Genomic DNA, 13058 nt, shown 5'->3' on the forward strand with positions numbered 1-13058 from the left:
GCAGTGATAAAACTTTGTAAAAAAAACTGGGTTAAATATTAATTTATTCATTCATTGTTGAATGCCGAACTGTGCAAGTAAATTCATGATTTTTCAAATCTCAGCTTTCGATTGTCTCCAATCCACTGCAGGTTTTGCTAGTTTTAATTTTTAATATCTCATCACGCTGACCTTCCCTCAGCCAACATTTCCTGCTACTGTTTCCCATTGACATTTCCAAGATTGTCCTTTACTTACATCTCTCAACCTTTACTTTGCTTCAGCCTCTGGCCCCGCCACCCCAGACTCGGCTGAAAACGTCACGCAACATCTGTCCCCAGAGTCCAGCCGGAAAGCTTACTGGAGGACATGGGACGGCAGCACCGGGACACACATTCCCCAGTCTCCCAACGTCTTTTCAGAGCACTCCACCGGAAGCAACATGTCCCCAGGCGGCCTGGGTCACCTCAAGTCCCCCGCACCCGGTCGCACCAGGAGTGTGTCTGATTCCTCTGCTCCTCGGAGAGGTGATTACCGACATTCCTCAGTGTTTCCCGCATACAGAATGAGATGTAGAAATGGATTATACTGTAAAGTTTGTGTATCTTAATGCAGAAGCACATCTCAGATTTTTAAGAGCAAAGTCCAAAACCAGTAAATAGAATTATGGAAATTATGAACTGCTCTCGATCGCCTTTTCTTTAATCTTTATAAATTTTCCTACAGATTCAGTCACAAAAACATCCACTCCCTCCTTCAGTAAAAATGGTAAAGCAGCGGGTCAGCAGGGGGCGCCGTGGGAGACATTGGTGGTGTTCGCCATCAACCTGAAGCAGCTCACCGTCCAAATGAATATGAGCAACGTAATGGGAAACAACACGTAAGTAGCGGTTTCAGAACTATTTCATGTGGATCATTTTTCCTCTGTTAGCTTGAGGAGATGGTTAGCTTGGCTTAGCATAGAGACTCAAAACAGCTGTAGTTTTATTTAGACATGAGTGGCATCAGTCTTTTCATCTAAAGCTGCAACTGGAAGTCCCAGGAACCTTTTTCCAGGAACTAAAAAGTTCATGCAGACCATTGTTTGCCTGCGTTTTCACCAGGGGAGGCAAATTATCTTGCTGACATACGAACAACCAACGGCTAAAACAAGCCGTCCACCAGGTGGCGGTAATGATATAGACAGTATAACAATGATGATGCTACAACAGTAAACATGAACGAGAATCAGATTATGCTGTGGACTTTGACGTCCGCCCACCTGTTGTAGTTTTTTTTTCTGCGGCTTCATTAAATCGAAGCATTAATGTACAATAGCAAAACTAAATCAAAATGAGTGATTAAGCATATTTTCCACGAGGTCAAACTATTGCTATTGACATCATATAAATGATAAAAAAAAGGATTATTCTTGTATTCATATTAAAGATGATTGAATTACTGATTTGTAGTCCAGTTGTCCCAATATTTTATGTTATTTCAAAAAGTTTTTACATTTATATAATTTTATATTTTGTGGAAGAGAAACTGTTGAAATAAGATATAACCCTACATTCAGTACCTTCTCTGCAAACACAGAGAGATGATGCAACAATTAATAAATATTTATACATAAACAGGCATCCGTATCATTTCCACCCTCAGGTATTGTATAGCTAAATCCTCTGGGTGTTGCTTCAAATTGGCCTCAAACTTAAATGCGGAAGTAAAAATTCTGGCAAACTAGTCGAGGAGGGATTCAAGTCACTCAGGAAAGCTGTGAAAAATAACCTGGAATCACTTTTTGCTGCATTTTTTACTTTTACTGACCAAGACACATCCGTCCATCATGTGATATTCTGAGCCTGTATCGCTCAGTTCATAACTTATACACACACGCACACACACACTGCCTTGTACTTCTATCTTAGTGAGGACACTCATCTTACCTAACGTTAACCATAACCTAACTTTAACCTAAACTTAACCTCAAAACATGTCTTTACCCCATAAACTTTAATGAATCATGTTGTGGGACTTTTTTTGTCCCCATAAGGAAGACAAGTAACCACAATGATTTAGGTCCACACAACATGAGTAATACCTGGACCACACACAAACCAAAAAATATTTTTAATTAAAGAAATATTTGTATTGACATAAGAGGTGAACCACAAAGTTGTACCATTAATGAATAGTCTAATCCTACTTGACACATGTTGAATTGACACAATGAGATAATGGTGTGCAGTCATACAGACATTCATATAATGACCTAATGATTTGTCAGTCAGAGCCAGCACTTGAGGTCGAGCTCTTTTCCTTTTCAGTTATGTGTTTATTCCCGGGTAAGTCATTCATGTTTCATAGAGAGCACCTCTGCATTATTCAGCAGCGTTTCAGGATGTGCTCACTGTTGTGTTTGCTCCCGCAGCTGGACCACCAGCGGGCTGAAGAGTCAGGGCCGACTGTCTGTCGGCAGTAACAGGGACCGAGAGATCAGCATGTCTGTCGGCCTTGGCCGCTCCAAGCTCGACTCCAAGGGCGGGGTGGTGGGTGGCAACATAGACGTGAACACCCTGGAGATGGTCTGTGAGTAAACAAAGCATTGACTTTTCAGAAATCTGCTGTTTTTCTGCAACTCGTTAGTGACTCTTTGTCTCCCAGAGCATAAGCTGTAGGATGTGGTTGAGCCAGAGTTTAGTGCAGAGCTCTGACATAGCACTTGGAGCAGAACAGTAATAAAATATAGACGTAGAAACTCTTCCACATTTTACTCTCACTTTTGCATGCAGTTTTTAAGTAAGCTAATATAATGCATATTTATATGTTGCACACATTTGCAAATAGAATATATTTAAAGAAATCTCTTCTGACATGTGCATATGAGCATTTATTTTAACATATTTCCCTTTCTGCAGCTTTGCATCAGATACTGCTCATTCATTCAATTCAGTTTTATGTAGCAGACAGTGTGAATAATTTGTTCCTACTGATTTTAGAATGCAACCTCCAGTTTATAATACACAGAAAAGAAGTGGAAGCCAGGGAGTAATTTGAGTGTTTTCTTTTTTAATGTTGTTTGCAATTCAATTTAGTATCGCAACAACATATCGTAACGACATTTAATGTCATTTAAATGTGACATTAATTCTGTCTGTGACAATAAATCTGTGTAGTAGCAACAAAAAAGTCACTTGAGGGAATCTGAAGTCAGCAAAAAAGACGAGATTTTCTGTTTGTGTTTAAAAACTTGATTAAAGACCTATTTAAAAAACACCTACAACAGACAGATTGCACTGCAGGACTAATTTAAAAACAAGCTTGTGAACTTGGACATGACGAGAAAGTTTTAATGCCCCTTTTTAACATGTGTAGCTTGAACTGTTGATTTAAAGCTTGATACCCAAGCATTGGACATCTTGTGGTCGCTTGCCAGCACCATTACCACTTTGAAAAACGGTACGTCTCTGAAGCGCAATGAATCGGTCTTCAAATGCAGCCTCCGAAGGCGACATTAACGTAACTTACCAAACATCAATACAACGTAAAGCACACTTCAAAAATTGGCTACAAAAAACTGTATAAAAGAACTGACAGGGTTTAATAGTTTTCAATCCATTGTATGCTCTGGTCCTAAAAATAGATTTGAAATAAAATCTTTTGCCTTTTGTCTCAATATCTTCCTCATCGTGTTTGATTTTCATTTCACTGTACAAGCAGCAACTCGGTGCCACAGTGCTAAACACTGACCGTCTTGTTTTATAGCCCACATCTCTGAACACCCAAACCAACAGCCCAGCCATAAGATCCAGATCACCATGGGCTCCACGGAGGCTCGGGTGGACTATATGGGCTCCAGCATCCTGATGGGAGTGTTCAGTAACGCTGACCTGCAGCTGCAGGACGAGTGGAAGGTCAACCTGTGCTCTGTTGACACCAGCCTATCAGAGAAAAGGTATGAAATTATGTCAGCTGAGGCTTCGGCGGCACAACAACACTGGGCTTTACTGTATTAGCGAGTGTATTAGTGAACTGTTTGGTGGATTCTAATAAAGGAGCAGCTTTGTTTGATGAAGAAATAGATGTGTAGAGAGTTCTTCTGTTCTCGATGTTCATAAAGGGCCGTTTCACATGAGACACGTATAGTCCTATTTGTTTAAACTGTGTATTTACTCATGTAGTCAAGTTAAAGTATTACCATCAGAAAGAAGATTATCTCCTCATGTCTGCATATGGTCAGAATAACATGACAAAGGAGTGAAAATAGAAACCATAACATCAGAGGATGAATGTTCAAGCCAACAATTCTGAATGTTTCACACACATAATGTTTGGAGCAAAGAGTCATTCATGATGCAGTTTTGTTTAATATTCCGACATAATATTTCTAGCTGCTTTATTTGCCTCCCTGTGTTTCCTACCGTTTTAATCTCAGTCATCTGTTTCCCTCCCCATCTTCTCTCCTCTGCTCCTTCCAGTGAGATCTTTGTCCATGGAGACTTGCAGTGGGACATTTTCCAGGTGATCATTTCACGCTCCACCACACCGGACCTCATCAAGATTGGCATGAAGCTGCAGGAGTTTTTCACTCAGCAGTTCGACACCAGCAAGCGCGCCCTTTCCACCTGGGGCCCTGGGCCCTACCTGCCCCCCAAAACGCCCGTCATCAACATAGAGAAAGGAGCTGCTGAGCTCTGTAAGCCTGCATTTTTCTTCTATACTGCTGTGTGAAATATTTAATGCAGACTCTGGCATAATAAGATATGCACAGCATGTGTCTGAGGCAGTCCTGCTGGTTGTAGGAAGCAAAATGATTTGAAATTCTAATAAGCTTAATTTGTATACCGCTTTTTCAAACAGTTGACAAGGTTGTTCAACAACTGAATGTAATCAAACATGCTCCTGAGATAATTAAAAACAAAGCAGCACAGATTAAAAAAAGATAGTAGGTTATATGAGGATAAAAAAGCTATAATACATAAAATCTGATCTTGTTAGTTCCAGCAAGATGCCTTATTATTCCACTCAGAGCTTATTTGTCTTCTCATTTTGCCTCTCCTTATTGTCTTTGTCACACAGACATGGACGCGGCCCATCACCGCCACTGGCCCGGGGTGCTGAAGGTAATCGCGGGCTGCCACATCTCCCTCTTCCAGATGCCCCTGCCCGAGGACGCAGTGCAGCTGGGCGGTTCAATGAGCCTCCATGGCAATCACATGACCCTGGCCTGCTTCCACGGGCCCAACTTCCGCTCCAAGTCTTGGGCTCTGTTCCACCTGGAAGAGCCCAACATCGCCTTCTGGACTGAGGCTCAGAAGATCTGGGAGGACGGTGAGGAGGAAATGTTCATTTCAGGGACTTAACATCGTCCTAGCAGTATTAATCAGACTAGATAATCCATTGAAGAAATAGCCACTGAATAAACAAGATAGAGAAAATCGTCATTAGTTCCTGTTGGAATTAGTAGTGTTGATATGAATTTATACGTTTATTTTTCATACGTCTGTTTTTAATGTATTAACGTTTGTTTTTGATTTGTCCAGGCTCCATAGATGTTTCTACTTACATCGTTCAAACACTGGATTTCCATCTTGGTCACAACACCATGGTCACAAAACCATGTGGTGCACTCGAGAGCCCGATGGCCACCATAACCAAAATAACCCGACGGCGGCATGAAAACCCTCCACATGGTGTCGCTACAGTCAAAGAATGGTTCAACTACGTTACTGCCATGAGGAACGAAGGTAACAATTATTATTTTTGCTTTACCTTTAAATCAATGTCTCTACAGTCCATCCTAATGTCGTCACACACAGGGAGACACAATATTTATTTCAATACTCATAGTATCTGCTGAACCTGAGAACGGATTCTGTTCTCTTCTCCCAAATATGAAATAACTCAGCCTCACAAAGTGGAACTCAGTGGGATCATTTTAGGGGTTTGCGTCAGAACATTGAGCTAGAATAGGTGCATTGTCTAGACTGTCAAAACAAAGAAGGAAAAAAATTTTCGGAGCCGATTACAGCTTGTGTGTAAATTCCCTATAAAAATAAGTTTCCTCACTAACACAGTTTTAAAAAGTGGAAGAGTCAATAATGGAAAAAAAACGTCATTCACAAGTTCAGCTGATATGAGACTTTTGTACTTTTAATTTAAAAACTGTCAATCTTTTTTCTTTGGTCACTGATTGCTGAGTTATTATTAAACTTGCATGTGTTTCTCTACTTTCACTATTTCATATGAAAACTGATCAATATAACCTTGATGAAGATAGGATTTACTGCAGGGCCGTTGTATTAGATTGCATTAGTTTGTAAGACGTACCTAATAAACTGACAGCTTGGTGTAAAGGGTTGGTTTTAGTCTCTCAGAATTTTCTCCTCTTCAGACAGCTCTGACAAAAAGCTTTTATTTTCAGAAGAGCGCCTCTCTGTCTGCCTCGCAGCTGCCTGTTATCTCAAATGTAAAATAGGTGCAGATAGTATTTAACGAAGCAGAGGAGTGTGAACATGACCTTAAACTCTAAAGACTTTTCACTTTTTTATCTCTCGCTTCAGAGCTGAACTTGCTCAGGAACGTGGAAGCCAACAACCAAGAGAGCGGAGTAGCTGCCAAAAGCTCCAGTCTGCTGAGCAGCTTCCGCAGCTCCTCCAGCTACAACCACGAGACAGAGACGATATTTGCCCTGCCCAGAATGCAGCTGGACTTCAAGTCCATCCATGTCCAGGATCCAGAAGAGCCTTCTCTATCAGGTACGGTAACAGGACATTGCTACGATGAACCACTGATCTCAACCACCACTGACATCAGCATTATCTGAAGACAAAATACAAAATCTATGGACTGGTGTGTGGTCACCGTGGCCTGCAGCGCTGTGTGGAAGCAACCCCCGGTGGTCTCTGCCTCACAGATGTTCACGCTGTATGTTTTGAAGGAAATTGTTTCAAGAAATAGGATTTGCTTCATTTGGTTCATGGTCATGGAAATAGCTGCCGTCCCCCTTCTGCCCCGAGCATGAGTACTGAGAACCTTGTTGCTGATTGGCTAGAACAGTGTTCTGGTGTTCGGGTCATCTAGCTTTCTTTGTTTCCCAGATACAGTACCACAGATGTGTATTTAAACCAGATTTTTCTTCAGAACACACACAGAACGTTTAGCTACCAGACCGTGAGGAGATATTATATTAGATTAAAATCGCTTACCCCACCTTTACGCCAGATGTTGTTGTATTTGTACAAAGAAAGTTTGTTCTTTTTCGTAAAAGTATCAAATCTTTTTAAACCACATACTCTTTCTCTTCAGAAACAGGGTCTGGAATACTTATTGTGTAAATTGTCATATAAAAGCTTATATTCACATCATGTCTGATTGTTAAACAACAGCCCGGGGCATGTTCAGCCAGTTGGTAATGAAGCCTCGTCGTTGACTTTGAAATAGAAACTCTTTAAATTTAGGAAACAACCTTAAACACAAAGTTTATGTTCAATTTTCATTTTATTTTATTTTTTTACTCACATTTTGCAAATACGATTTAAAAGAAACGTATACAAAGCAAATTTTGCTCATTAAAAGAAGCCATGACTAATTTCTGGTCCTGATGGTTTTTTTTCTACCCAGACTCCGACAGCAAACCCAAGGTGGAGTGCAGCGTTGTGACAGAATTCACAGACCACATCTGCGTCACCATGGACGCCGAGCTCATCATGTTCCTGCACGACCTGGTCTCAGCCTACCTGAAGGAGAAGGAGAAAGGTTTGTGTCTTTACCGAAATCTTTCATTTACCCAGTTACTTCCAACTGTGCACACAAAGTCATGGGTCACCTACGACAGGTGTGGCGGTGAAATTGTCCTGCTTGTTAAGAACATGACTCATGGGGGGGCGGCGTACAGCTCACCTGGTAGACCCCGCAGAGGCCCGGGTTTGATTCCGCCATGTATGCATGTCGTCCCCCACTCTCTCTCTGTGCCCCCTTCACAAGCTTACTCTGTCCTATCCATCAAAAAAGGGGATAAAAAGCCCCAAAAATACATTTAAAAATAAAAAGAACATGACTCATTAAACCATCCAAAGAAGATTATAAATAACTAGAATAAATAACCAAATAAATGGAGCACATTTGTCTGCCTCGGGACCTGCAGAGCTGCTTGTGTGCCCCCGGACACATTATAGAGCAGCATGAAAAGTAGGCAGCTGAGTGTTATTTTCACACACAGTGGGGAGGTCAAGGAGCCCGACGTGCGCAGCATTTTAATGGCTTTCCTCTTGTCACAAAGGAACAAATTACCACTCTTAATGCCAGCGTCCATGCATTCTTCATGACAATTAAAATAGAGCCACCACTTTGTGCTGTTGATAGTGTGAGCAGACCGAGAAACGAGGCAAACGCTGAAAATGTTCCTGTTTGATTTATTTCTGATCATTGAAATCAGGCAGATGTACATTTGAATGTGAATAGAGTTAAAAGGTCTTTGCAAACCAAGTTCATATTTTTCATATGCATTTTTTTTTTTCTACCCATCATCCATTAAAAATCACACACAGAAACCTTGCACACTGACTCCATTATGTCATTTCAAAAAAAATTTCAGTTGAAGATAAAATTGAGTGGAGCAGTGAGGGGGATTTTGTGGTCCTCTCACAAAAACATTGGGTCCATCAAATCCTGAGAATTAGTCAGGAACAAGTATTCTGGATTTCATCTTTTGATCAAGGAGCTGGGAAATTTGCCCGATCGCTTCCAAATCTAGTTCAGGATGTCAGTTGTCCAGTTTGCTACGCTACCAGCACTGAGGCCACATGAGGAGAAAACAAATTGCTGTGATCCTATTGATCCTGAACAGCTCAAGCAACAACTTTGGCACATGTGGAAAACATACAAATCCAACACCTTCTGAATATTTTGGATGGACAAGAGTCTGAGCATAAGTTTGATTGACACAGCGTGAGGTATTTATTTTTTTAACATTGGACAATGGTGTGCAAAGACCTTGAGTCCAAACTATCAGGGTTGTACTTTCAAGGATATTAATGAATACCCATTGTGATTTACCTCTGCATGTGGTTGAAGAATGTATTTGTCTTGTTAGAGGCCCGACCCATTACCCACTATTATCTCCAAGTGAAATCCCGATCCACTCGGAACCCTAAATGTATGACCTGTGACCCGACCTGTCACCTGGATGTGTTGTGTTCTTGGAAAAGCTTCTGTGACATGTCGCAGCACCTGCATCTGTCAATGTGTTTCCTCAGCTCGCGGCTATCAGAAGCTAATACATTGTGGCAAAGTCACTGAGTTCACCCCTGGCTTCTTCTGTCTTTATGATCTGTTTTAATGTTCTAGCTAGTTCAGTGTTGGTGCTGACAGCTGTTTGAGTGGAAGTGAAGTGGTCAAAGGGGATGTCAAAGGCTTTTCCAATCAAATTAATCTGACTAGGTTTCATATGAGCTGCTTTAGATGTTTCAAATTCTGCAATTCATCATTTTGATTTCTTCAGTTCTCAAATGCTACATTTATAAAATGTTTACCCATCACACAATGTTTCTCCCTGTGGGTACCGACCCGGGGCAGGGCTCTACTCTAGTGGAGTGTTTGATGCGACAGGCTTATCGTTTGTGTTCTCAGCACTTTTCGCCCCACGGATGTTTGCGGCTCGGCCGGGTCAGAAGAGCCCAACAGCCCTGCACGACGAGAGCTCAAGCTCCGGAGACAAGGACAAGGACAAGGACAAGGACGACGGCATTAACTACACCACCGTGGACTGGAGGGAGTTCATGTGCAACACGTGGCACCTGGAGCCGACTCTCAGGTCAGCGCGACTTCACCGCACAGCAGAAATGTTTGGTGTTTTCTTAGCAGGCCCGCGCCCTTTCTTATGACGGAATCAAATTCAGTCCGAGCAGTCATTCAAAACAAACAGGAGAAGATTCTCACGCCACATTTTTATAATGATGCAAAGAACAAACATGCAGATCCAGATAAACAAGGCTGTCACACATCATTATGTAAATGGACAATGGGTTTAGAGAAAGAAAGAAAGACAGACGAATTTAGACTGTCCCTTTCAGAGTGACTTGACATCTTGTCATTTCTGTTCGGAGGAAAACAGAGGAATGTAAAGGTCAAACTCTACTTCAAGCTGATTTTGTTACATTTGTTGGGTCTGTTATGAAAAGAGGTGGAAGAATTATTCATACAATTATTTCATTTCAGAATCAGCTTTATTGGCCACATAAGAATTTGAATCAGTTTTTCAGCTCCTAGTGTATTTACATAGAAATAAACGTACAGCAATGGACGAGGACAACAAAGAACTTAACAAATACGTCAAAGAATGGTCCCAATTTTTTTTTTAAATACTTCTATTATAGAGGCGGGTGCTCTGAATTGTATTGTAATAGAAACTGGTTCTGTGTGTTGTAAACGTTACCAGTTGGGCAAAGAAGCGAAAAAGTAGTGCAATGAAATAAACAATATATACTATCTATATCTATAGGTCTATCTATCTCTATCCATATATCAATATATATATATATATATTTGGCTATGCATATATATTTGTTATGTAGAGCATGTAATAGCAGCAATATCACATTTTAAAAATACTCTATTTGTATATTCTCTACAAAACATCAAGATCAAGGGTGTTTTCTCTGACTGTGTGGGAATCTGATGTGTTCACATCACAGACAGATGACAAAGAAAGGCATTAATACCAGAGAGAGGAGTGCCGGGCTCTGACTGGCTCTCATCCGGGAGGCACACATACTGGTGCGGAGTACAGGAAGTTATACAACCCGATCAGACAGACCACGCGTGATAGAAAGAAAGAAATAACTTCATTTATTACATTTGCCGAATTTGCAAGAAGGCTCAAATAATTAGGAATTAGTTGTAGGCAGCGTCTCACAAAGTTTATAAAGTTTCTCTTCACTCAACAACTCTCAAACAGCAGATTTTAAAGGGATTGTGGTGATATTATGGAACACAAACATCTGCTGCTTCAACAAGAGGACAAACACGTCATTTGCATCACAGAGAAGCAAATGGTGATCAGACAGCGTGTTTCACGTGTACTTACATGGTGTGTATATGATCATTCAGTGTGGCCCAGGATGCATTGCTACTGATTACTAGTTATCTATTTCAAGCATCAGCTCCGGGACAGAAACGAAAAAGTAGTCATCAAATAACTTCCTAAGTTAGAATACAAAAGTATTTAATGAAGAAAATGACAAGTGAGCCATCTCAATTCCTTCTCATCTCTATGGAGAGTTGCACTTCATGATTGACAGCTGTTTGTTTTGCCTCATGTGTTCAGTGGGAATATCGTCCGATACTGATCAGTGGCCGATCAACCGGAGCACCCTTAATCAAGATGCAGGACTGTGTAACCTGCATTTTATGTTACAGCTGATTGAGATTGATCAAGATTTTAATACTGATTAGTTGATGAATTGATGGCAATACTTTATTTTATAAACCATTGTTTTGTATGTTATCAACAAAAATAAAACGATGTAGTGGGGTAAAGTAAAAGGTAACAGAGAACGGAAGATCTTGAGTAAAAAGTACTGAAGTACTTGAGTGTTTGTGTTTAGCTACTGTGAGTGAGAACATATGGACAAATAATTTGAAAAGACTAATATAATCCTGTGATTATTAACATCTGCTGTTTTTAAACATTTGGTCCTGACTAAACTGGACATCTCCTCTGTCCCTCTCTCTCCAGGCTCATCTCCTGGACGGGACGTAAGATTGACCCGGTGGGTGTGGACTACATCCTGCAGAAACTTGGCTTCCACCACGCCAGGACTACAATCCCCAAGTGGCTGCAGAGGGGCGTGATGGACCCGCTGGACAAGGTGCTGTCGGTGCTCATCAAGAAGCTGGGCACGGCTCTGCAGGATGAGAAGGAGAAGAAAGGCCGCGACAAAGAGGAGCACTGAGGAAGGCTCAGTGTAACCACTGTAATGAAAGCTGTGCAAACTGAACATTCTCTACAGGTAACAAACACTGGATTACTGTACGGCAGTGGTGACGACTGTGCAACAAACAAACAAACATGCCCGTTCTACCTGCTAAACCCTGTGAAATTCTGCATAGTTGTTTACTGTGGTGCGTGCCACTAGCAGCTCCAACTGAAGCACTTTTCAGCGGTTATTCTCTGTATATTTTGAACAAAGTAGCAAATGTTAGTATTATTTGACTGCTTTAATGGTAAAACCCTGCCTCTTTTACCTGTTGTAAATGACCTTACTGAAATCGCTTGAAAGTTTATTTTAAGGCTTACCGATATTTCATGAGAAATGATTTCTTAAACCATTGCCTTTTCTTTGTTTCCCATGGAACACATGGTAGATAAGCTTTATGTATTTTTAGTTTTACCACAGTTAAAGTTCCAGTGTGTTGGATTTAGGGGGATCTGTCAGCAAGAAATTTAATCTAATTTTCATGATTAGAATTTTCATAATTATATTTTCATCAGTGTTTTTATTACCTCAGAACGAACACTTTATATCTACAGAGTCTCCATGTTTCTACGGTAGCCTAGAAGAGACAAAACAAACACTGGCTCCATCAGTTCTCCTGCACGCTAGGAAGGGGAGGGGTATTTAGTTGCTTCACCACTAGATGCCACTAAATCTCCTACACACTGGTCCTTTAAGACCAGAAGAACAGTTCAGTGACAGTGTTCTTGATTTATATTTTATTTTATTTTATTTTTTTGAGGTGAACAAATGAATACGGGGAGGTTTGAGATAGTGATAATATCATGAACTTGTAATTATGATTTGAACAATGATTATTTTATTTATGGGTCTGTGAATTGCAAAGTCTATAACATGTCGCTTGGTGTGTCAAGCATATTTTTGTCTCTTTTTTTAAAATCCATACAGTAGAACCAGTGTATATAAATGAATTTCTTAAATGTGTTGATTTCCTAACTTAATAAAAATATTGCCATTCAATTTTAAAGAGATTTAATCTATGATTCTGAGATGTTCAGTTGGATGTAACTTCCATTTTTAAAGTGATGTAAAACTTCTGTTAAAGGTCCACTCTAAAGGGTTGGCCTTATTTCCTTCGTT

General features: G+C 40.6%; 1 protein-coding gene across 6 annotated transcripts in view; it reads left to right on the forward strand.

Moving 5' to 3' along the window:
• kiaa1109 (KIAA1109 ortholog) overlaps positions 1–12938 on the forward strand; it is an 84153-nt gene extending 71215 nt beyond the window's left edge. For all 6 annotated transcript variants that reach the window (XM_035168477.2, XM_035168478.2, XM_035168480.2 and 3 more), the window contains 11 exons: positions 264–506; positions 706–859; positions 2393–2550; positions 3727–3916; positions 4440–4657; positions 5041–5292; positions 5505–5708; positions 6525–6719; positions 7585–7719; positions 9592–9775; positions 11699–12938. In XM_035168477.2, the coding sequence (XP_035024368.1) occupies positions 264–506; positions 706–859; positions 2393–2550; positions 3727–3916; positions 4440–4657; positions 5041–5292; positions 5505–5708; positions 6525–6719; positions 7585–7719; positions 9592–9775; positions 11699–11915 (2150 nt within the window). In that variant the 3' untranslated portion in view covers positions 11916–12938. The remainder of the gene's footprint in view (positions 1–263; positions 507–705; positions 860–2392; positions 2551–3726; positions 3917–4439; positions 4658–5040; positions 5293–5504; positions 5709–6524; positions 6720–7584; positions 7720–9591; positions 9776–11698) is intronic.
• Positions 12939–13058: the final 120 nt, after the last annotated feature.

The sequence above is a fragment of the Hippoglossus stenolepis genome, chromosome 10, assembly GCF_022539355.2.
Source record: "Hippoglossus stenolepis isolate QCI-W04-F060 chromosome 10, HSTE1.2, whole genome shotgun sequence".
In the NCBI taxonomy this organism is placed as follows: domain Eukaryota; kingdom Metazoa; phylum Chordata; class Actinopteri; order Pleuronectiformes; family Pleuronectidae; genus Hippoglossus; species Hippoglossus stenolepis.